We start from the raw sequence: 26,412 nt of genomic DNA on the forward strand, positions 1-26,412 counted from the left end.
ATTTAGGAAGGGGTGGCTAGGTGGCACAGTGGATAAAGCACCGGCTCTGGAGTCAGGAGTACCTGGGTTCAAATCCGGTCTCAGACACTTAATAATTACCTAGCTTTGTGGCCTTGGGCAAGCCACTTAACCCCGTTTGCCTTGCAAAAAACCTAAAACAAAACAAAACAAAAAAAAAAAAAAAACAAAAAAACCCCACGGGTTTGGGGGAAATGACTAGGAGAATGGTGAAGTCATTAATAGGAAGAGGAAAAGAATGAATGATTGAAGGTGAATGAATGAAAAAAAGGCATTTATTCAGTACTTTCTAATGTGCCAAACATAGTGTTAATCACTTTGATATAAATACAAAAATAGAAAGATAATACCACACCTAGAGGACCTCCAAGTATAAGGAAAGATAACAATAATAATAAGTATTTATTGAGTACATACTACATGTTTTCACAGTGCTAAGCAGTGGAAACAAAAAAAGGCAAAAAAAGTCCCTGCCCTGAAGAAGTTCATAATCTTGAAGGAGATAGCAAGCAAGTAACTATGACAAAAAACAAAATATATAGATATTCAGAATAAATTCGAGAAAGTCTTAGGGAAAGACTGTTTAAATATAATAATCTTAGCTATTGTGAGGAAAGGAATATGTCTTCCTTTGACCTTGAAAGGAAGACTTGTCTTGCCCCTTTATAATTTGAAAGAAAAATCTTCTTCTGTCCTCCTTAAATCAAGAAAGAATTAGGTTCTCCTTTAGACTTTAAAACCAAGTACTCACCCTAACCTCCTGGTACTTTCAATCAAAAAAAAAAATGTTACCTCTCTCAAGGAAAATAGCATGTAGAAGAAGGTTTCTCTGAGATAAATAATAGAATGATCTCCAGGCAAGTTTAAGGTTTTATATATACTCTTGTTTTATGTATTGTTTCCCCTTCCCTTTTGCTATATAAATTTTCTGATGTCCTCAACTCCAGCAGATCATTATTAAATGCTCTCCATTACCTAATGATAGCGAATAAATCACAGAGAAATAAAATTCATGGAGAGCATATGAGGAAGCAAGAGAAGAGAAACTAATTGTTCACACCTTGAGCAAAGATACCAGTGACATGTGACAGAAAGACAAACATTATTATTATTTTTTTTTAGTTTTTGCAAGGCAATGGGGTTTAAGTGGCTTGCCCAAGCTAGGTAATTATTATATGTCTGAGACCAGATTTGAACTCCAGGGCCGGTGCTCTATCCACTGCGCCACCTAGCCGCCCCAAAGACAAACATTATTTATTCTATGTATAATGCTATAAAATTCCCTCCTTTTCCCCATCCTTTTACAAAATAGTCCTTGTTATTCTTATATCTTTTGATACAGGATACTAATTTTGTTTCAAGTATACCTTTTGGTATACCATTTAGTAAATGATCACCATAATATTGAACATATTTTTGAATATTATTCATTCAAAACTTCATGTATCTAAAAATTCTTGGTAGTTAAACATTAGGTATATTGCTGGTTCCAAAGATAATCTTCACTGGACAATGTTCTAGACACAGGCCAAAAAAGTCTATTTTAATCTTTCAGCAATGTGTGTCTAATATTAACAGACCACCTGGTTTAGGGCCTATTTGTTCTCCCTGACTTGTACCTGGTCATTTTAGTCTATGGCCTGGCTTCACTTCTAGAGAAGCCTGACCTTGAAATAAGGGAATAAGGCTTCTCATTCTCAACTTCACTGAAAAACTTCATTAACAAACCTCAACTTCACTGGGAAAGAGGGGGAAATGATTTAAGGGTATTGGTTTATTAGATATTGCTTAAATAGAGAAAGTACATGGGGGAAATAAAAAAGATACTGGGTGTATAAATTTATGGTGTGTGTGATATTTATCATTTTCATTTGTTCCAATTGAGGCAAATAGGTTAAGTGACTGGCTCAAAGGTATTTATTCCTGTACACTTACACAGACACACAGATATACACACTTAACATGGAAGAATTATAGTGTACATTAAGAGAATTAACAAGATTAATAGATATAACATTTTATAACTGTGGTTATAATTGACTAGGAAATCAATAATTAAACTCTTCAGAACATACAGAACATTTTCAAGACTGTTAACCAAGAATTTTATGAGCATGTATTCTGGTAATACAAGTTAGGAGACTTTGGTCTAAGAAAATCAAATTGATTCTGCTTTCATTTTTATTTGGCTCCATTCTATATCATCGCCCCACTATGCTGTAAAATTGCCTGCATCATGTTTCCTTGTCTCTTTAAGTTCAGAATCTCATAATATCAACTTTTCCCTAAAGATTATTGGGGGAGGATTGATAGCTCTGAATAGGATTATATCATAAAACTGAAGTAGTTAAGAGTAAGAGTAATATAAAGAAAGTCTGGGTGGAGACCAAATTCAATAAAGTAATCCTGAAGACATTTAAGAATGAAGGAGGAAGTCCAAGAGCAAATTTATGATTTTCATAGTGTTATCTGTGACCTTAGAATTATTCCTCTCTCTCAAAAGGGCTTTTGCTTTGGACTTAAGAGGTCCAGGTTCAGTTGTGGAGAAGCCTGATAACTAAAACAGACAGGAATCAGAGTTTTACTCACTCATCTCCACACTGGTGTCCCAGAGAAAAATATATAAAGCAAAGTTTCAGTGACACCCATATATCTAGGGTTTTTCTAAAAAAGAAATTAGTAGAGCCCCTTCTAGAAAGATTCTTATTGTACACAATATTAGACATCCAGTATAGGACAGATAATTATTTATTTTATTTTAATTTCCTCTAACCACAAAGGAAATTCCTGTTAAGTATGAATAGACAAACACTAAAACGATAGTAGTCTGATCATTTCTAAATTCTCTTCTTGGATGTAGGAAAGACTGCTGAGAGATTTTTAGGACTGTGGAATAGATTTTACTTTCATCTCAATCTGTAGAGTCTTAATTGCAATTTAATGTCCAGGTTTTTTTCATCATGTGGGGTATGGCTCATTCTCTTGATGGTGGTCACCTTCTGCTTGAAGATTACATTTGTGGGGAAAAATTATTACTGGGCAAAAAGAACTCAGTTAAAGACTGAAAACTTTTTGAAATCATTATTAGCCACCAAGGGATCCACCTTTCACTATAGCTCTTGAGTTATCTGTGCTCAGAAAAGAAAAATAAAATAGAAAAAGCACTTGAAAATTTGAAATGCACTCCCAGTTTCACTTAGGCAAGTACATGTTCTTACTGTTATTTTTTATTTGCATGTAGTTTCAAATACCTGAAAATTAGGGAAGGTAAGAGAAGAGAAACCTCCTAAATCTGCCTCATTGTGTCTTAATAATTAGACTGGAAACCATTTCTCCTAGAACCTATAATAAAAAGAAGTGAGTCTTGCTGGTTCAGTCACAAATTATCTCTGGCAAGATCCCCATTAGAGATCAAGGAACCAATCAGTAGCCTTTAGAAGACAATGTTGTTTATTTTTTAAACTACTTTTTGATTATTATGAATAATAATATTATTATTGGACAGCTAGGTGGTACAGTAGGTAGAGTACTAGGCCTGAAGTAAGGAAGACTCATCTTCCAGAATTTAAATCTAGCCTCAGGCTAACTGTGTGGTTTTGATGAAATTACTTAATCTGGGTTGCTTTTGTTTAGGCCAGAAGCTTGGTGGTGGTGGGGTGGGTGTCTTCCCCTTGAGAGTGATGTTTTTCCTTGACTAGGGAAGAGAAGTCATTCTTTGCCTCATTTCTTTTTTTTTTTTTTTAGTCTAACCTTACTCATTGAATGGGAATTGACTCAATAAAACTTTAAAGACCTTAGCTGAAAAAGGTAAAGGTCTTCTATTGCATCCTGGGCCATCTCTAGTCTTTCTGATATTTATCTGGTCAGTAGACTATCTGGGGAAGAAAGTGAGACTGGTGACTTTGCAAAGGCCTCCCTCACTTAAATATAATTCACTTGCATGTCATGACAAGTGAGGTTGATGATCTCAAAGTCCTCTTTCAGAACAAGGACAAACAATAATATATATCTTTTACAATCCATGGTGGTGCACTTCCCCCCCTTTTTTTTCTTTTAAAAGCTACAAAAACTTCTTAAGGCCTTATTGTTTCTGTTACCTATTCCTTGTATTATGTAATATCTTCATATGGATTGGGGGCTTTAATTGATCAGCAATCCCCAAGTTAAACAACACCCCTTCACTACATAAATAAGGATGGGATGTCAGCATTTTTTCCTAATGCTTATAGAAAGAAACAATAGATAAGGAGAGATTAAAAATTAGGGATGGAAATAGAATAAGCAAAGTAGTGGAGATGTGTAAGAATGGAATAAAGAAAACAAGAGAAGACTTAGCATTTATAGGGAGAAGGGATATCTCTTTCTCTGAGATAGGAGCCTAGAAGAATGTTCATTCATTGGATGTTTATTCTTCATTCTCAAGGAAGACTATGATATCATTGAAATGATGCCATGACAAGCATATGATTCAGATTTGAGTGAGGGGTGCTGCACTAAGTGGCCAGATATGAATCATAATGACTTGAGATGGTCCTGGATTTGAGGAAATTAGAATTAAGTGACTTGCCCAAGATCACACAGTTGGAAAGAATCTGAGACTGGATTTGAACTCACATCCTCTTGACTTTAGGGTCAGTGCTTAAACCACTGCAACACCTAGCTGCCATAGGATAGAAGAAGAAGAGATTCAGAAATGAGACTGAGATTATTTCAAATATAAAACTGAGAGAAGAAAGAGGTCAGAATGAGTGATCTCTTTTTTATCTTTCTGTTGAATGCTCTTCTGTTGAGAATATGGGAGACAGATGGTATAGGTCAGGGATGTCAAACTTAAATAGAAACGGGGCCATTAATCCATACATACTGAAACCAGGAAAATGTCTTGAGAAAAGGGGGTTTAAGGATCCATGGGAGGTTCATTGGGAGAAGAAATCAAGAGACTCTGACTCAGAAGGGTAAGGAAAGGCTTAAATTTTAATTCACAGATTATTCCAAAAGTTTACAAGTCGGACTTCCAGCCAAGATGGCAGAGAAAAGACAGGCACAGTTCTAAAGTCTCTTGATTTCTTCCCCATCTATCACATGAAACAAACCTCTTAAAAGAAATCCAACCCACAAAACCCAGAAAGAAAAGCCAGGAGAAAGAACACCTACCTCAGGATTTGTCTCCTGCAGCAGCTTTGGCTGAATTCTGGCAAGTGAGTCTGGGCTCAGAGGGAGGATCAGCCCCAGATCAGCCGGATTAACAGCTGAATTGGAACCAGGAGTCTGAGGGCCCGAGAGCCGGACCTGCTGGATCAGCGGTGGGATTGGATGACAGGGGCTTGGGTCTGCGGGGGAGCAGAGGCGTTGGTGTTGATGCTGTTCCCCCTGGAGACAGGGCTGGGGGGAGAGTTCTGGTGCAGGAGAGCTTCCGACACCATCCTGGGCTCCTCTGGTCCCATTACAACTCAGACCTCCTCCCAAACAAACAAATGCAAACTACTTCTGCCTCAGGCCCAGGTGTGTGAACAAAAGAACCAGCCCAGCTGAGGAATCACTTTAGGCCAGGGTAAAGCCCACCATTGATTGCAGGCAAAAGAATTCAATAGCTCCAACCCCTCCCTTCAAGCAAAGGGAGAAGGCCTCTCAACCAAGGTCACAGACACTCCAGAGAAAGCAACCAACACTTCCTACTGGCCAACCAGAAAAATTGCACTCAGTGAGTAAAACCTTTAGCGATCCCAAGCCCCAGTGAACCAGCCCCCCCCCCCAACTCAAGGTCTTAGCAAAATGAAGAAGGGTCTAGTGGAAAGGGGGAGCCATGGAAAAATTCCTGGAAGGGAAAGACCCTAACTCAGAGAGACCTGGAACCTCTGAGGAGAATACAATCTGGTCTCCAGCACAGAAAGACTTCCTTGAAGAAATAAGGAAGGAGCTTAAAAATTTGGGAGAGACAATTAATACCTTGCAACAAGAAAACAAAACCTTAGAAAGTACAATTGGACAAATACAAAAGGAGAATAAATCTCTCAGATCATCAACTGGACCAATACAAAATGAGAATAATTCTCTCAGATCCTCAAATGAGCAAATGCAAAAAGAAATTAATTCTCTCAAAACCTCAATTGGTCAAATGGAAAGCTCTTTCAAAAGTAGAATTGACCAATTGGAAAAGGAGTTGTAAAAGGTTAATGAAGAAAACTCCTCTCCCCAAAAAAGAACGGAGTCTACAGAAACTCATGACTCCATGAGACAGCAAGAATCAGTTAAACAAAATCAAAAAATAGAAAAAATAGAAGCAAATGTAAAATACCTCAACAAAACCACTGACCTCGAGAACAGATGGAGGAGGGGCAACCTGAAAATTATAGGACTTCCTGAAAACATTGAAGAGAAAAAAAGCCTGGACTTAATATTACAGGATCTAATGATGGAAAACTGCCCTGATATCATGGAATCGGAGGGCAAAGTAGTTATGGAAAGAGTACATCGATCCCCACCAGAAAAAGATCCTAAAATGAAAACACCAAGGAATGTTGTGGCCAAACTCCAGAACTATCAGATAAAAGAGAAAATCCTGCAAGCAGCCAGAAAGAAACAATTTAAATATCAATGAGCCACAGTAAGGATCACGCAGGACCTGGCTGCATCGACATTAAGGAATCGAAGGGCCTGGAACGAGATATTTCGAAGAGCAAGGGAGCTTGGAATGCAGGCAAGAATCTACTTTCCTGCAAAGCTGAGCCTTCTCTTTCAGGGAAAAAAGATGGACATTTAATGAAATAGAAGAATTCCAAAAATTTCTGATTAAAAGACCAGAGCTAAACAGAAAATTTGGACATCAAACAGGAGGTTCAAGAGACACATGAAAAGGTTAAAAAAGGGGGGGGGGGGGCGGTAAAAGGAAAAAAAATGCAATCCAGTAAGTTGAAGTTGAAACTGGCTATATCCCAGCATGGGGAAAAAAAAGATTCTCATAAATCTTGAGAATTGTACCTCTAACAGAGAGAATACACCTAGCCAGAAATTATGGACATTCATGACCTATCCATGAGACTGCTATCTAATGGGATGTAACTGACTTTAACCCCACTTGGGAGAAAGACTCTAATAACTCTCAGGAATTTTGACTCTATTCGATAGAATATACTGAACTAGAAGGGACAGACACTCAGAATATTCTATGATTTAGATAGAATGATCTAAAAAGCACCACCTCCTTAAAAAGGGGGACAGGAAAGAAAGCTTAATTGCTAAGTAGGTGAACTGATGTAAGCCTAGTATTCTCTAAAGGGAATTAATCTTCTATTGCAGTAGAGTTATGGGAAATTATAATTGCTTTCATATAACCAACCAAAATGGCTGGTAAATTGGACCACCTCTATCTTCTGCTTATTTTTGTTGCCATTTTCCAGTCATTTCTAACTCAAGAAAACTATTTGTGGTTCTAATACTGAAGAAATTTATCATTTTCTCCTCCATCTTATTTTACAGATGAAGAAACTGAAGTTAAATGACTCCAAGCTAGCAAGTGTCTGAGTCCAGATTTGAGCTCACAAAAATAAATCTTTCTGGTTGCACATTTGGCACTTTAATCATTGTACATTTAGCTACCCTAATCTGCTATTTAGAGACTTTTTTTTTGGTTTTTGCAAGGCAGTAGAGTTAATGGACTTGCCCAAGGTCACAAAGCTAGTAAGTGTCAGAGGCTGGATTCAAACTCCCATTCTCCTGATTCTAAGACCAGTGCTCTATCCACTGTATCATCTGGCTGCCCATCTATTTGAACTCTGGATCTAAGGTTTGATGAAATAGAGAAGTCTGTCTCAGAAATGAAGTTTATAGTAAGTTGTGTGATCTTTTCTCCATTGCACTTTCTCTTCAGTATCTCAGAACACTTTTTTTATTTTTAATTTTCTTTAAATTATTTACACATTACTAAAATATTTTTGTTGTAAGAGTAAACATAATACCCCCTCCCCCCCACAAAAATATAAAATCTAATGAGAAATAAAGAGAAAAAATGTGTTTCAGTCTGTCAGAACATTTTTTGAAGTAATTCTGTTTCCTCTGTTTCACCAAACTGTCATCTTCTGTTTTTCCTTTCACCATTCTAATTACTTCTCAGTCATCTCTGCTGGGTTATCAGCTATGTTTTGTCATATCAGTCTCTCTGTTTCTGTGTCTTACCCTCTGTCTCTTTCCCTGACTCTTTTTCTCTTCCTGGATGTTCTATTAGTATCTTAAATTAAAATGTCTGAAGCAGAATTCACTTTTTCCCTACCTAAGTCTGCTACTACTCCAAACTTCCCTGTTCTCTTGAGGACACTATCATCCTCTTAGGTGTCTGATTTTATTTTCTGAGCCTTCACTTACTTCTTCCTCTTCTCCAGTCCTCTTATATGCGTTTATTTGCCAAATCTTGTTAATTCCTAACTCTATGATGTATCTAGAGTCAATACTATTTTCTGCATTAATAAAGCCACAACCCTAGTTCTGGCTGTTGTCAGCTTCCCTCACTGCAGGATTTTTGTAATAACCTAATTTGTCTATTGTTTTTAGATCCTCAGTGGTTCAATGCATCTTTCACAAAACTGAATTATTATATTACTACTCCACTAGTAAAAATTTTTCAGCAGTTCCTGATTTTCTCAGGTTAAAATATAATTTCCTTATCTTGGCATTTAAGATTTACCCAGTCTGTCTGCCAGCATAATGTTTCATGCTGTATCCTAACTCAAATAACTTCTTTTAGGGACAAGTAATATTCTTGGTATTTTTAAAAATTATTATTATTATTATTATTCCAAACAACTTTGTTGTTAAACTGGACATTTAACCATTTTTCAAGCTTCATTCCCCATCTCCCAACTCCATGAATTGGGACAAATTGCTCATGAGCTTCAATATATATTCTCTTTCCATCTACACCTCTCAGATTCCTTGACTTCTTTCAGGGCTTAACTCAGGGGTCATCATCTGTAGGAAAGTCTTTTCTATTACTCTCTGTATCAGAGTCTCTCTCTCTCTCTCTCTCTCTCTCTCTCTCTCTCTCTCTCTCTCTCTCTCTCTCCAGATTTTACCTTGAATTAGGTGTTAGGTGAACTCTGAGAACTCTACCAGCTCCACATCCCAAGATTTCATGAAACTATTCAACTTCTATTATTCTCACTATCTGTAGTAAAATTAAGATAATTCCATTCCAGATGACTGGCTCAATTCATGAGTTAATATATGTGATAAATTTCTCGAACACTGGATCTAGGAAATTTATTGCAGCTATGAAGTTTTCAGAAGTGAGACAGGAGAGGGAGAGAGAACTCCTCCTACCTACCTTCCTTCCCCCACTATTAATATCCTCTCCCTTCCCTGAGTTATTGGCAAAGTCAACTTTAAGCTGCTGGTCTAAGCTGATTATCTAACTGACTTTTCAAGCTGCTTTCCAAGATATAAGGGGTGCAGCTGTTTCCAGAAATTCTTATAAGTAGTCGGACTACATTGCCCAAGAAGATAACTCACTTCTTCAGGTAAAACCATTCTCAGAGGATCAAAGAACTCTACTAGAAACTGAATTGAAAATTTTGATTTCTAGGAATTCTGAAAGCACCAGCCAGAGGATTTTAAAGAAGCTTAAGTCACTTACTGACTGATTTTTCAACATTTTCTAAGGAAAAGTTCTTCTGTTGTTTGGTCCTTTCCTTGTTGGGAAAAAAGGTAGAGATGTTTTCATTTATTTTCTTATGCATTTAAGCAATTAAAAAATAAAAATGTTTGTTTTGTACTTCAGGAAATAATTTATTTTCTACTATAATTTTGTCTTCATTTAGAGGTGAGGACTATCCCCTTACTTCTGAAGCAAATAAATTTAACGAATTAACAGTTTAAAAATAAAAAGTCACAAAAACATTCCTTCACAAACCTGGAGGTTTCTCTCACAACTATCATGGGCTTATGTAGGCCATGACATGTAGAAGCCAGTTCATACTAATACCTTTCTTGGTATTATTTCAAATACATTTTGGATTAAATGGGCTTTTGTTATATAGGCATGTGAAGCCTATTGCATTTATGACAATGACTTATATTGATAAGTAAACTTTTTTTAATAGTATTTTTTGATCAGAGACATACTTTTTTTACTTAATTTTTTCAGTTTTTTCCCCACTTATATGTAGAGTTTTCAACATTCATTTCTGTAAAATTTCCTTCTTCCCTTCTCTCTCCCTTTTCAAGACAGCGAGTAATATGATATAGGTTATACATGCTTAACCTTGTTAAACATGTAATAGCATTTCCCCCAATTATATGTAAAGACAATTTTTAGCATTTATTTTTACAAAATTTTGAATTTTAAAATTTTCTCCCCTCCCTCCTAGACTGTGCTCTCCTTTTATCTGAGTGAGACAGATGTTTCCTGCCAATTTTCCAAGTTTTCTCGGACTCTAGAGGACTATTTTACCCTGTCTTTTTTTTTATTTTTTATTTTTAGATTTTTTTCAAGGCAATGGGGTTAAGTGGCTTGCCCAAGGCCACATGGCTAGGTAATTATTAAGTGTCTGAGGCCGGATTTGAACTCATGTACTCCTGACTCCAAGGCCAGTGCTCTATCCACTATACCACCTAGCCGCCCCTTAACCTGTCTTTTTGCTGGTTCCACCTCCTAGAATTTGTTCTGGGGGCTTGTTTTATAGTTTTTGGGAGGTGAATATGAGAGGATTAAGATGATTTCCTGCTTGCTTTGCCATCTTGGCTCTTGAAAGTCTGAGTGAACTTTTATATACATTCTTCTGGTAGAATGAGGTATGTATTTTTTTTTTTTTTTGGTTTTTGCAAGGCAAACAGGGTTAAGTGGCTTGCCCAAGGCCACACAGCTAGGTAATTATTAAGTGTCTCAGACTGGATTTGAACCCAGGTACTCCTGACTCCAGGGTCGGTGCTTTATCACTACACCACCTAGTTGCCCCCTGTATTTTGTTTTATCTGCTTCAAAATGCAAATGAAAAAATCCTAGGCCATTGTTTGTCTTATTTCTTCCCTAGTCTTAATTTGGTCAGCTAGGTGTTGCAGTGGACAGAGGACCAGCTCTGGAGTCAGGAAGACATGAGTTCAAATATGATCCCAGACACTTGACCCTTACTAGTTATACAATCTTGAGCAAGTCACTTAGCCCTGACTTCCTCAAATCCAGGATCATCTCAAATCATCCAGATTCATATCTGGTCACTAGACTCAAATGGTTCTGGAGGGGAAAGTGAGACTGGATTTAGCACAGCATCTCCTCACTCAAATCCAATTCACTTGTTTGTCATGGCTTCACCTCGCTGATGTCATGGTCTTCAAAGAAGGACAAACAACAATAACACTTTGCCTTAATCACTCAGGCAAACTGAGATCTTCAACTTAAAAAGATGAAGGTCATCCTCTGTATCCAGGATCCTCTCCAGTTGTCTTGATCTATATCTTGCAACTGGACTCAGATGTCTTGGGAGGAAAAAGTGAGATTGGTGCACAACCTTCCCTCACTTAAATCCAATTCACTAGCTTGTCATGCATCACATCTCAGATATCATGGTCCTCTTTGAGAATTGAAGGAAAAACAACCACAGCCAGGCAATTAAAGCAAAAATCTTCTGGAAACTGGTTCATTTAGAAATCTGGGTGTTCCACTTCCCTTGGCTCTGTATTAGAGCCAAAATTAAGTACAATATTGACCTAAATGATCTCTTTTTCAGACTATAGTCAAATGATATTTCAAGTAAATTGTTTTCTGGATCAGATAACCACAACAATGAAAATTTATTTTGAGGATAGTAATTGTACTCAGCTGTTCATATGTATTTCAAACTGTTGAAAGAGGAAGAGATTTATCTGGCATTTTTTTATTATAAAAATATTTTCTTTGTTTTCCAATTATATACAATGATAGTTTCTACCCATCACTTTTTGGTAAGGTTTTATCTGGTATTTTCTATCACATAATTCAAACATATGCATTTTTAAAAGCCTTGTTAAGGAAAAACAAAATTTCTAAAGGTGAAAACGAAAATATAGCAAGGACTATTTTGAAGGTGATTTTGACCCTTTTGGCTTTAAAAATCAGATAATTGAAATACATGCTAAACTCGTTACCTGATTATGGCAAATATTTGGTAGTTCCATTATTCAGAGATTCACAATAAGTTCAGAAGGATTCCCAGAGACCTCTGTGGTTCAAATAAAAGTGACAATGCTAGCATGGATTTTTTTTTCCCCTAGAGAGGGGGTACTCATAGAAATTGGAGTCCCAGGATTATTTACTCTGTTGTTTGCCCTTCATTCTCAAAGAAGACCATGACAAGCACATGAAAATGTATTTGAGTGAGGGGATGCTGTGCTAAGTCACCAATTTCACTTTCCCAGTGGCCAGATATGAATCAGGACAACTGGAGATGGCCCTGGATGCCAGATAATCAGGGTGATGTGACTTGCCAAAGTCACACAGCTAGTAAATGTCAAGACTGGATCCAATCCAATCCAAAATTGGATTCAAACTCCTGTCCTTTTGACTCCAATCCAGTAACCTATCTACTACACCAAGTAGCGCTAAAAAGAGAAAACACACCAAAGAAGAAAAAATTAAGAGCTTCAAATAGACTAATCTTGTTGCAAGCTAGTTAAAATTTACACACACGCGCATGCACACACACACACACACACACACACACACACACACACACACACTCACACACGCCTTGAGAAAGATAGAAAGAAACTTAAGGTTAATTGAAAGCTCTTTAAATGAACGCATTAGTAATGCTATAGCATGGGTGGAACTATTACAGTATTTTTTTATTCTATTTCAGATACAAATACAATGAAATCTTAAACTACTGAAGCACATAGTCATTGGTGGCAACATAGAAGCATTATTCACTTGAAAGAAAAGAAGAGCGAACTTGGAGTCAATGGACAAGTAAGCACAGGATTTAGAAGAGTGGTGAGGGTCATTCAACAGATCTAACTTTGAATGCTTACGTGAAAGTCTTTGAAAACAGGAGAACTCTCCCTTTTGTGAAATGAGATCTTGTCTTTTAGAACAATTTATGTTTGTGGAGTTCCTGTTGGTGAAAGTAATAATAATAATAATAATAACAATAATAAATAACAACAATAATGTCTCTATCAGTGAAAGTCATGAATAATGTAAACCAAGATTAATGTAAGCCAAAATTAAATACATTGATGGGGGAATGGCCTCATATAGCCTTATATGCCCAGGACTCTAGCCCAAATAGCACTGATATAGGACTCAGGTGTCTGGGACCTGAACCCAGTGCTTAGCAGAGAAAACCCCCAAATAGCAACCAATTCTTAACTCTATAACTCCTTCCTTTGTCTGATTTCTACAATATCCCATAGTTTTTTTTTGGGGGGGGGTTGTGGGGATCCAAGTATGTTATCTGGCAGCTACCCCAGACTGTCCTGATGTGAGTATTCCACTTGAATTCAGGAGGATGGGAGTTCGAACATATGCCACTCACTAGTTCTGTGACCTCAGGCAAGTTACTTAATCCTGATTGTCTTGTATCAGGATCATTTCCAGGTATCCTCATCCATATCTGGCTATTGGACCCAGATGGTTCTGGAGGAGAAAATGAGTCAGGTGACTTAGCACAACAGCCCCTCACTAGGATCCAATTCATGTGCTTGCCATGGCATCAACTGATGTCATGGTCTATAATCAGTCTGGAGTTCCCTGTCCTCTTTCTTTGGTATCATGTTGGACCTCTTATTTGGGGGAGCATTCAAAATCCAAGGGGATTTTCCAGCAAGACAGTATTTAAGAAGGAGTTGGTGTGCATTTGTATTTGTGGGTATGTGGGTTTAGGCTGTGTGGGCTAGCAATGGAAGCTTTCATTCATAGGTATTTGGCAAGTGATGGTGGTGATTTTGTGCAGCCCTTCCTACTTAAATCCACTTCACTTTTACATAGTGGCATCATATCTTCTTCAAGAATGAAGAACAAACAACATTTGGAAGGAAAAAGTTTGGTGGCATTGGTAGTAGTGGTGGTGGTGGTGGTAGTTAAGAGAGAGGTCCAGTATTTGAGATCTAAGTTGTTAAGGCTTTTATCCAATATTTAATACCTAAAACCTTAACATCATCTATCTTTCTCCCCACCCCACCATTTATAATTCATCTCTCTCTCCGTAGTAATGAGCAGGCTGCAGAGATCCTGTTGTCCCTATCACCTCTGGAGGTTTATGGGCTTAAAGAAGGAATCAATTTTTTTCGAAATAAGAGCAGTGGCAAAAGCTACATCTTATACAAAGATAAAGATCACCTTCGGGCATGCAAGAACATGTGCAAACACCAAGGAGGATTATTTATAAAAGACATTGAAGATTTAGATGGAAGGTAAACTGCACATTTTTTTCTCTTACTGAAGTGTTAGCATTTAATACAAATTTGACTGCAGAAAGGAATGGTGTGGGGTGGCTAGGTGGTGCAGTGGATAGAGCACCAGCCCTGGAGTCAGGAGTACCTGAGTTCAAATCCAACCTCAGACATTTAACAATTACCTAGCTGTGTGGCCTTGGGCAAGCCACTTAACCCCAATGCCTTGCAAAAACTAAAAAAAAAAAAAAATAATGATTTAGAGCATTTTCTCATATGACTATAGATAGTTTAATTTCTTCATTTGAAAACTGTCCCAGTCAACTAAGACTAAGTAGCATAATGAACAGATCTCTATTTGTAGAGCGGGTCTCCTCCCCAGGAGTCTTCTGGAGTGTTTAAAGAATAATTCTAGACAGAAACAAAAAAATTAGCAAACTATAAGGAAATATAAAGGTAAATTAGCAACATCAACAAAAAGGAATCTCTAAGTCCTAGTTTACAATGAATATGCACATGGAGGTCGGTCCAGACTTAGCTTAGGTTTCTCCTATTCACTCACACTTGAACTTCTCTCTAGAATACATCTGGAGGGAGCTAGATGGCTCAGTGAATAAAGCACGGGTCCTGGAATCAGGAAGAGCTGAGTTCAAATCCTTACTTAAGCACTTACTGGCTGTGTGACCCTGGGCAAGTCACTTATTCTTCACTTTGGCAAACCACTCCAGTATCTTTGCCAAGAAAACCCTAAAGGGATATCGATTGAAGAACCAGAATTGGTCCTTGCTTCTACTCTTAATTTCTTGAACTAGGTTCCGTAGTTTCATTCTTTTCTTTTCAAACAGAAACAGATTCAAACCTCTTCCTGGTCTCCATCATTTCCTGCATCCTTTAAACTTGCTGATAGAATGCACAGACTTCAGGAGGTGACAATGGATATTGAAAGTCCTTATATATTATTGAGTCCTTTCAATCTTGTCTTATTCTTCTCTTCATGACCCCTTTTGGGGTTCTCTTGGCGAAGTTTATTTTACAGATGAGGAAACTAAGACAAATAAATTAAATGACTTGCTTAGGGTTACACAACTAGTAAATGTAAGTCTTCCTGGTTTCAAGTCTAGTGTTCTCTCTACTACACCACCAAGTTGCCCCTTACCTAGAGCTAATTCTACCTCAAAGGAAACCTCAAGATTGTCATTCTCTAGATTAGTATTCTTCTACTCTACATTACAGTCTTCAGAAGTTTATCTTATGACTTTTCCTCAAACCAGTTCTTTCCTTCATTCTTCCCAGTTTTAGGGAATTTTCAAGGGCTGACAATTACCACTGTCACTCTATCTTTGTCCTGTCTTTTTGCTTGTTTGTTTGTTTAAATTTTTATTTTTACATGGTGAAAAATCAAACACACATTTAACCCAATTTGGTTCCAGGTTCCTTAGCTTTTGCTTTTTCCAGCTTGGCAATATGAGCCACTGATTTTGGACCCAGAACGCTGCCACCCCAGTGATGACGGAACTCATCATATCTATTGTTGTAATTGTAATTGTAATTGTACCAGCTTTGCCAGGGCTCCCTTATCTTCAAGGTTAACTTGTGCTTGTGCAATACTTGTGCAGGTCTTTCTGTGAACTAAGCAACTGAGTCTGGCTTTACCTTTGATAATACATTTTTTGGCACAAAGCAGGAAGGAAGACTGTTGTGGCTTGCTTCCCCTTGGGGCCCACAGTGGTGACCTCCCTTCCGGAGGGGAGCTGAGAATGAGTCAAGCCACTACTGCCTTATGCCTCCAGCTCGATTTTATTACTGCTTAGCTTCTACATATATACTGTTAGGTCTTCCGGGGTAGGGAATGGGGGAGTGAACAAGCAGGGAAAGTTCAGCATCTTGCGTTACAGGATAAGGGGGTATGTTAGGGAGGAGGTGGTAAAACATAGCTGTGTCTAGTGGCCTTGGTCTGTGGGGAGGAATGTCCAGCTCCCAAGGACTCCGGCGCACCTTATCTCTCAGGGCAGTGTACCAGCTCCTGAGACTGTCCAGGTGGCAGTTTACTTGGAAATGATTTGTGTCATGGCTGTTAGAATAGCTTGTGTTCCCACATCTCCCCCTTGTTTTTCATTTAGGACCCGGGGCGGAGGGACCTGGATAGTCATAATAAACTCTGAGTAGTGATTAGAGAGTAGAGATGCAAAATGCATAGGGGCTTCTACATGGGGTCCAGGGGATCTGTGGAGACTGGAAGCAGGGGGAGTGTCCAGTGTCAGGGAGAAAAGGGCAGGGAGGGGTGTGTGGGGTTTGATACTCATAGCAGAGGAGTCAAAGGCGAAAAGGTCCCCTTGGAATGAATGGGTTAGTGGAACCCAGTACGGATATGCAAAGGACCAATAGAATTGGAAACTTTAAGAGTCCTGGGATACAGTGTGGCTGCTTGTTCTTCCGGTGAGAGTGGGGAGACCCACAGTTCCGTTACTGGCAAAGAGAGCAGGGAAAAGAGATGCATCATAAAAGAATGGGGGGAGGGGATAAGTGTGCACTGAGGAGTGACCCATGCTTTGGGGGTGTTCAGCAGCAATAGCATAGTAACAAGGAGCTGGTGAAGAGACAAGTGTTCTCTGGGTTTAAAGTCCATTGCTCTTTTTGCCAAGGTAAAGAGCTCGTCCTGGAGTGTTGCGGGGAGGTTGGGGGGATTGTCTTTTCCCCCTTTGTCCTCTGCATCTCAGGTTTCATCTACTGTTGTTTAGAGACATTCTTTGCATTCCTTTGGTCAGGGCTGCTACAGAGCTAGGTGATCTGGAAGCCAGAGGTGGGGGGCTGCTGTGGGCCCTAAGGTGAAGCAAGCCACAACAGAAGACCACTAGCTCAATGGGGTCTACATCATGTGCAATCACTACCAACTATGCCTTCTTGTTTTCTACCAGAGTAGTGACTGTTAACACCTGCTCTGAGGACAGGTGGTCTCTTAGTAAAGACACCTCCTTTGCCAGCAGTTTTTTGTTCAGCCAGAGCCAATAGCCTTTGCTTCTTCTCTTGCTTTGTCTCAGGTCTGTACTTGTGAGTCAGGTTAAGAAGCTGAGTAGCTGTCTGGAGATCCAAAGCTTAAATGAACTGGTTAATTGCTGGTAGCACTTTCAAACGCTTATTAAAGGATAGAACTCTGATGCTGCAGTCTGATGTATCAAGGCTATTTGACAAATCGACTGAGGTCCCTTTTAGGCAGAATGTCCTGACCAATACCAAAGTTCTTGGGCTGCTTCTCAAATAAAGGATTGACCACTTTCTTGACCTCCTGCTTCTTCACAACAGCAGGGGCTGGAGCCACCTTCTTCCCCTTGGCCTTCTTCCCTTTGGGCATCTTGGCCGGCAGAATGAAAAAAAGGTGCCCTTCTGTCTTAAAAGAACAAATGTCATGCTCTACAGAAAACAAAGGTTACAAAATAGTAGTGGGATCATAAGAGAGGGAGCAAGAAGAGATGTTAGAGACCATAAAGTTCTATTTCAACTAGGCCCAAGGAAGGATAAATGATTCAGTTGAAGTTACAAAAGAAAATGGTTAACCACTCCAATATCTTGACAGAGAAAATTTCAATAAAGTCTTGGAGAATCTCACATGACTGAAATGATTCAAGCAGTAAGTATCAGATGTAGGATTTGATCTTAATTCTTTTAAGTTCAGACTTGAACATTCTGCTTTTTATTACAGTGCCTCCATCTTCCCACTTCATTTGCTGTTCTGTAGACATCTTGTACTCAAAATATCCCAAACAAAATATCTCAAAGAGTTCACTCTTTGTCTTTCCCATCAAACCTTCTTCCCCTATGAACTTCCCTATTCCCAGAGGCACCACTGTTCTCCCAGTCACCCAGGTTAGCAAGTAACAAAGGGTGGCATCTTTAGTCTCCTTCCTTTCTTACTTCCCATATTCAAGTACTGTTGACCTTTAATAATGAATCCTATTGTATTAAAGTTCACTGAGTATGCTGATATAATGAAGGAGAGGTTCACATTTGTGGAAGTGCTGGCAACACTGATAAGGCCCAAAGATCTTAGGTTTGGGAGGACTTGCCAGAAGGGATATATCTAATATCCAGTCCCATTCCAGGTTGAAGGTCACTCCCTTTTTTTGATGGGTAAGTCAGAAGCAACTTTTCACATCCTGCCTTCTGATAGTGGAAGGTATAAGGATGATAATTCCAAACTGTGTCTTTGCTGGTTTGGCTCTCTAGCCAGATACTACCTCCCTACCATGTACACCTGCATAATCAGTGAACTTAGAGAAATATTAATAAATGTATATGTAAACTTAATTTTGTTTTGTCTTTCCTTAAGGCTTAGGACAAATCTGCGAGTAATGCATTTAATTTAATTATTAATTTTAAGGCCAAAACTCATGGAGGACCCCTCCTGAGTACTTTTGAGTTTACCTTTGTAACATCTCTCCTATATGCTTCCTTACCTCCTCTGACACTGTCACCACTATAGTACAGGCTCTTATCACCTCATATTGGGCCAATTCAATAGCCTGTTGGTGGATCTCTTTCCACTTCAATGTATCTAACATTTAGCTGTTAAATTGAGGTCACTAACTTCAGGATCAATGCCTCCAGGATCAAATGTAAACTCTTATAACCTGATCCCCCCCATCTACCTTTCCAGCTTTTTACATCCCATGTATTCTGTGATCCAGGGACACTTGTCACCTGTACTCACACAAGACAATCCCTCTCAGTCCTCCAGGTATTTTTCACTGGCATTCATTCCTCAAGCCTAGAATATTCTTTCTCTTCATCACCTCCTGATTTCCTTCAAGTTCCAGCAAAAATTCCATTATATATATATGGAGTCTTTCCTAATCTAGCTTTATTTCTTATGTCTTCCCCCAATGCTGTTTTATCTTATATACCATATTTCCCCCATGTATAAGATGCAACCTTTTTCAAAAAATCTGGGGTATAAAAACTGGGAGCGTCTCATGCAGTGGTTGTAGATTTTTTTACTTGTATTTTCACTTTTTCCACACTTGTTCTTTGCACTCATGGTTTTGCATTTGTTACCAGTATATTAGGCTCAGAAAAAATTTTCATATAGTGCTGAATTCAAGTTCAAAGTGATCCAGTTTGCAAAAGTGAATGAAAATTGTGCTGCTGAGATTGGTCCTCCTCCAACTGAGAAAACTATCTGAGACTGGCTATGGGAAGAAGAAACTCAACTGAAATGAGGGCCATGAGAGACAAGTCAGCCCAGAGAGGGAATTGAAGAAATGGATTGAAGAGCAAAGGGCAATTGGAATTCCTGTGTCCACAAAGATGGTTCAGCAGGAGGCAAGAAGAATTGCTGATGAAAAAGAAGTGACTGATTTCAAAGAAGGACATAATTGGTGCTTCAGGTTCATGAAACAGAATGGACTAAGCATGTGTCCATGCACCGGACTGGCCCAGGGAGTACTTATGGTCCACCACAGACCAGAGCACAGACAGGAGAGCAGTCAGAGCCTCTCCTAGGACAGTGATTGGTCATGAAAAACACAGATGAGGATGAGCTAATGGATGGGAGTTTTGACAGTGATGAAGAGTTGTATGAATTTTATGATGAATAAAACTTGAGTTCAATAACTTCATGTAATAGATTTTTTCCAAATTTTGGGCCCCCAAATTAAGGTTTATCTTATACATAGGATTGTCTTATACATGGGAAATATGGTATATGTTGTTTGTACATATGTTTTCATGTTATTTCCCCTATCTGACTGTGAACTTTTTGAGGATAGGGACTATTTTTTGCTTTTCTTTGTATTCCTTTCTCTTAGCACAGCAGGGTTCTTAATAAATGCTTATTAAGATTTAATAATTCTTATTACAATTGTAGCACTTCAAGAAGTCATAGTTTCATCATCATGAACATCCCTCCACTAATTCTGGTTGCCACCCTCTCTATGCCCTTCTTGAGTTGTTATGACTAGATAAAAAAAGCAACACCTTGTGGCCAATTCTTCAACAAGGTGCAGCCTGACTATTAGAAGGGCTGGTTCCTGTGTTACAAATGATCCATTTGAAGGCCTGGACCTAAAGTTTTTCCAATGGAGGTTACACTTCTTTGGCATAGCCAAAATGAGTTCTCAGAAGTGAATCTCTGTGAAAGTTCTCTTTTCCTTTTCCAACTTCAAAAGCATCCAAAGGACATTACTGGTTGCTGTGGAATTTGACAGAGCATCTTGACTATGTGTATTCAAGCTAGTCAGTTTTCTTTCATTTTCTTTCTTTAATTTTTGGGAATCATTCCTCTGTAAATTTTTAGTTATGAAAATTTCCATCATCAGCACCCCATCCCCCTCCACATACATCACAAATCTTTACCAGACCTCTTATTATTTATTCATTTATTTATTCTCACTTCTTATTAGAATGTAATCTCTTTTTTTGAAATAGAAATTTATTGTTTTATATTGAATCCTCTCGTATACATGGCATTGTTTTTTCTTTTGTTATTTTGTATTTAAGTTTAAAAATAAATTAAGGAAAAAAAGTGAAACTTTCTTGTATGTGAGGATTGTTTCATTCTTTGTATTTAGATTCTTAGTGCTTAACATATAGTAGAAGCATAATAAATACTTGAGTGAAGTGGGAGGAGGACTTAAACAATATTTCTTTAAAAGTCATCCAGTAATACTGTTTCTACTGTTCATTATACCTATATAAAACTTTCCATCCAGGTCTGTTCGTTGCACAAAGCACAACTGGAAGTTGGATGTGAGCACTATGAAGTATATCAACCCACCAGGCAGTTTTTGTCAAGATGAACTGGGTAAATATATTCAACGATTATAAGACCCAATGTATTTACTTGTTATTGTTACAGAGTTCCAATAGTGTGTTTTCATTCTCTATATCTAGTCCTGGATCCAGCTTGTTGTTGTTTGTTTGTTGGTTTGTTTTTTGATGATTCTGATGGATTTTAATGATTTTTAGGATTAGAACTCTTTTTTAAGAATAAACATGGGAGGGGCGGCTAGGTGACGTAGTGGATAAAGCACTGGCCCTGGAGTCAGGTACCTGGGTTCAAATCTGGTCTCAGACACTTAATAATTACCTAGCTGTGTGGCCTTGCAAAAAAAACCTAAAAAAAAAAAAGAGTAAACATGGGAAATTCCAAGCTAGGATTCATTCATCCATTCTTCAAATGCAGAGTGCTTCATGGGATAAGGATGAATTAAACAAATGAATAAAAATACCATCCCTACCCTCAAGAAACTCAAATTCCAAAAGGGTGGTTCAAATTAATGGAAAGGATGGAAGCAGTATGGTATAGTGTGATCAGTATAGGATTTGGAATCTAAAGACATAACTTCAAATCCTCTTGTTGACAGTTACTACCTCTGTAACATTTACTTAGTTTCTCTGAGTTTGTTTCTTCATTTGAAAATTAAGTGGTTTGAGGGGCAGCTAGGTGGCGCAGTGGATAGAACACCGGCCTTGGAGTCAGGAGTACCTGAGTTCAAATCTGGCCTCAGACTTAATAATTACCTAACCATGTGGCCTTGGGCAAGCCACTTAACCCCACTGCCTTGCAAAAACCTAAGAAAAAAATTAAGTGGTTTGGACTAAATGACTTCTAAGGTTTCTTCTAGCTTTACATCTATGATTCTTTGAAATAACCTTGAAATAGGAATCAGTTGATCTGAGGTTAAATCCTTACTTCTATCATTTACTAGATGGCAGACTGTGGACAGGTCACTTAATTTTTCTATGCTTTGCTTTCCTGACTAGGTGAACATAGCATTCATTCAAATTCTGTGGGATGTTTTTTTTTTGGGGGGGGGGCTTCCTCTGGATATGGATGGGTTGTCCATAACAGATCTCCTAGGGTTGTTCTAGATGTATGAACTGCTGAGAGGAGCTGCATCCATTATAGTTGAACCACTCACAATGTTGTAAATGTGTACAATGTTCTGTTAGTTCTGCTCCCTTCACTCAGCATCATGAACTATTTATTTTTTAAAGTAATTTTTTTCTCAACTTAAACAATAACTCTTAAAAACTTTTCTCCATAATATTTTTTCATATTCTTCTGTAAGAAATGGCAAGTTATATCCCCCTTCTTTTAATTATATTACTTTTACTTTCCTTTTTGATGTTCTTTAGTCTTTTTCTGTCACAACTTACTGTTTTTGATACTATTTAGAATTTTCTTGGGAAAAAAAAACTAGTATGTTTTATTTATTTTGCAAGACAGTTGGGTTGTGATTTGCCCAAGTTCACACAGGTAAGTAGTATTGTTTGAGAACATATTTGAACTCATGTCCTTCTGACTCCAGGGCTGTGCCACCTAGCCGCCCTAGAGTGTTTTGCCATTTCCTTCTCCAGCTTATTTTATAGATGAGGAAACTGAGACAAACAGGGATAAGTAAATTTCCCAAGTTATTTTTGATTTTTGAATTAAAATGTAGATGAGTCTTCCTGAGAATGCCTGGCCAGTATTCAATTCATTGAGCTACCTAGCTGACCATTGCCTTTTCAAACCCTCAAAACAGAACCAACCAACCCACTTCCAAAATTTCTGTTTCTTCCTAGTTAACTCCCTCAATACCTTTTGGATACTTGTATCTTCTCTCTTTTTAAAAAAGGTTAGCACTATGCCATTATCTTCTTTGAATTGCTCAAATATGTTTACTTTTCTCAATTTCTCTTTATTCATGTTTGAACTTTAAAAATTCCTACTCAGTTTTGGTCTTTTTTTTTTAATAGTGTTTGAAAATCTTTCATTCCATTAAAGATTCATTTTTCTCCTATAGGATTATACTTAGGATTTTTGTTTGTTTATTTTAGAATAAATTAATCTTGATTTTAAACTTGGGACTTTTGCCATTTGGCATATTATATTCCAAGAACTCTCCTCATTTATAGTAGAGCTATGAGGTGTAAGGAGATCCTAGAGATCCTTAGCACTTAAATTGCATCTTTCTGAATACTTTAGAATTTTTTCACTAACGTAAGTATTCTGGACTTTGAGTAACTTGGCCTTTTACTTTTAGGAGGGAATAAATAAATTCTTTATTTCACTATTTGGTTCGAGTAGATCTGGACAGTTTTCAGTTATGGTTTTGTGGAAAATAATGTCCAGGATTTTTTAAAAATCATATTTTTCAGGAAGTTTTATTATTTCTAGGTTATCCCTCCCTTACCGATTTTCCAATTGAGCTGTTATATTACATTTTTTCCTACTTTTTTTAAAATTTATTTTTCATTCTTATTTTGTACAAATGTTTTTTTACATTAATAAAATATTCTTGTTTACAAGTAAACAAAATACCCCTCCCTCCATGAATATAGATAGACTTGCTTGGGTGAAAAAAGTAAAGGGGAGAGAAAAAAAATTAAAATTAAAAAAGATAATAGTAATAATTGTAGGTATGGCCAGGTGGCGCAATGGAAGAAGTACCAGCCCTGGAGCCATGAGCACCTGAGTCCATATCCAGCCTTGCAAACCCAACAATCACCCAGCCATGTGACATGCAAGCTACCCGATCCCCACTGCCCCACAAAAACCAAAAAGAAGAAAAAAAAAGACCCAAAATAAAATAAAATAGTAATAATAGTAGGGGTGGCTGGGTGGCAGACAGAGCATTGGCCCTTGAGCCAGGAGCACCTGGGTCCAAATCCGGCCCCAGACACCCAAAGATCACCCTGCTATGTGGCCCCAGGCAGGCCACCCAGCCCCACTTGCCCTGCACCCTCCCCCAAATAATAATAACAAAAAATGTGCTTCAGTCTTTGTTCCAACACCAACAACTCTGTCATGGGTGGATCACATTCTTTATGATAAGTCCATCACAAAAGTTACTTCCATATTTTTCCAATGTTGCCATTGCTGATCGCAACTCCCTCCTTTCTTATTTCTCTACTACCATGTACTATATTTTCTCTCTCCTTTCACTCTGACTCTGCTGTAGGGTCGCTGAGTGGTGCAGCAGACAGATCCTTAGTCCTGGGGCCAAGAAGCCCTGAGCCCCCATACCACCCCTTAGGCCCAGAATCCACCTGGCCTTATGGTCCTGGGCAGGCCTTCTAATGCCAGCCCCTTGCAAGAAGTAAAAAAGAAAATGTGTTATATCTGACCACTCTCCCCCCATGGTCCATCCTCTACTACTTTATTCACATCCCCACCTCTTCCCCCTGCTCCCCTCTCCTTCTTACTCCAGATGTCTATACCCCATTGTGTATATTTGATGTTTCCTCTCCTAGCCATCTCTGATGAGAGCAAAGGTTCCCTCATTCCCCCTTGCCTCTCCCCTTTCAATATCATTGGAATAGCTCATTGTAATAAAAAAAAATCTTATTATGTGAAATATCTTGGACTATTCCCCCCTCTCCTTTTTTTTTCTCCCATTCCATTTCCCTTTTTTCTATTGACTCCATTTTTACACCATATTTTATCTTTGAATTCAGCTTTCTCCTGTGCTTCAACTATAAAAGCTCCCTCTACCTGCTCTATTAACTGAGGTTCATATAAGTATTATCAGTATCATTTTTCTATACATGCAGTTCATCCTCATTAAGTCCCTCATATTTCCCCCCTCTCCTCCAATCTCCATGCTTCACCTGAGTCTTGTACCTGAAGATCAAACCTTCTGTTCAGCTCTGGCCATTCCAAAAGGAACATTTGAAATTCCCCTAGTTCATTGAAAGTCCATCTTTTTCCCTGGTTCTTGGCTGCATTCTAAGCTCTTTTTCCTTCCGGTATATTGTATTCCAAGCCCAACGAGCTTCCCATGTAGTTGCTACTAAGTCCTGTGTGATCCTGACTGCAGCTCCACGATATTTGAACTGTGTCCTTCTGGCTGCTTGTAATATTTTCTCTTTGACTTGGGAGTTCTGGAACTTGGCTATAATATTCCTGGGGGTTGGTTTTTTGGGATCTCTTTCTCTGGGGGAACGGTGGATTCTCTCCATTTCTATTTTGCCCTCTGCTTCTAGGATATCAGGGCAATTTTCCTGTAGTAATTCTTTGAAAATGATGTCAAGGCTCTTTTCCTGATCATGACTTTCAGGTATTCGAATAATTTTCAGATTAGCTTTCCTAAGTCTGTTTTCCATATCAGTTGTTTTTTCAATGAGATATTTCACATTTTCTGTCAATTTTTCATTTTTTTGGTTTTGAAGTATTGATTCCTGATTTCTGTTAAGTTCATCAATCTCCCTGAATTCTATTCTTTGTCTGAAGGATTTGTTCTCCTCAGAGAGTTTTCTTATCTCTTTTTCCATCTGGCCAATTTTGCTTATTAAAGCATTCTTCTCCTCAATAACTTTTTGAACTGTTTTATCCATTTGACCTAAGCTGGTTTTTAGCATGCTATTTTCTTCAGCATTTTTTTGGATTTCCTTGACTAAGCTGCTGACTTCATTTTCATGTTTTTCCTGCATGTCTCTCCTTTCTTTTCCCAGTTTTTCTTCCAACTCCCTCATTTGATTTTCAAAGTCTCTTTTGAGCTCTGTCATAGCCTGAGCCCAATTTCTGTTTTTCTTGGAGTCTTTAGATGCAGGAGTTTGTGCTTCCTCATCTTCAGACTGAGTGTTTTGATCTTTCTTGAGCTCATTCGCAAAATATTTCTCAATAGTCTTCCTCTTATTTCTCTGCTTGCTCATTTTCCCAGCCTGGGCCTGGTTTTGGGGTGCTTCCTGAGCTTTTGGGACACTCCCACAAGGGTCTCAGTGTGTGAGGCTCTGTCCTCCTTCCTGGTCTGTGAGTGACCATAAGTGCCCCCCTCTGCCACGGGGCCGAGGTGGGGGGGCCCTGTTGTTCTATGGGGGGGCCTAGACTGCCATAAGGATCTGAATGTGGTCAGAGCCCCAGAGTCCTCGGCAGTCTCTCTCTCTTTACTCCCCTCCCTCAGCTCAATGGACTCATGACCTGGGGGCTCCTGCTTACAGGTTCCACCTGCTTCTGTTTCTGGGTCTGGGCTGCGGAAAGACCAAGCTGCTCACTGTGTGCCCTGAGGGCTGGGCTCCACATGCTCGCTCTGGCAGAGGTCCCCCGCTGTTCCCCCA

General features: G+C 38.5%; 1 protein-coding gene and 1 pseudogene across 4 annotated transcripts in view; one reads left to right on the forward strand and one right to left on the reverse strand.

The window, feature by feature from the left end:
- The first annotated feature begins 9,414 nt into the window (after positions 1-9,414).
- LOC141501393 (cytidine monophosphate-N-acetylneuraminic acid hydroxylase) overlaps positions 9,415-26,412 on the forward strand; it is an 80,880-nt gene continuing 63,882 nt past the window's right edge. For 3 of the 4 annotated variants that reach the window (XM_074205307.1, XM_074205308.1, XM_074205310.1), the window contains exons 1-4: positions 9,415-9,714; positions 12,843-12,952; positions 14,194-14,397; positions 21,081-21,172. In XM_074205307.1, coding sequence (XP_074061408.1) covers positions 12,945-12,952; positions 14,194-14,397; positions 21,081-21,172 — 304 coding nt within the window. In that variant the 5' untranslated portion in view covers positions 9,415-9,714; positions 12,843-12,944. The remainder of the gene's footprint in view (positions 9,715-12,842; positions 12,953-14,193; positions 14,398-21,080; positions 21,173-26,412) is intronic. The other variant, XM_074205309.1, reaches the window with a different exon arrangement.
- LOC141500068 (large ribosomal subunit protein eL8-like) lies at positions 15,713-17,729 on the reverse strand (annotated as a pseudogene).

The sequence above is a fragment of the Macrotis lagotis genome, chromosome X (genome assembly GCF_037893015.1).
Source record: "Macrotis lagotis isolate mMagLag1 chromosome X, bilby.v1.9.chrom.fasta, whole genome shotgun sequence".
Lineage (NCBI taxonomy): Eukaryota > Metazoa > Chordata > Mammalia > Peramelemorphia > Peramelidae > Macrotis > Macrotis lagotis.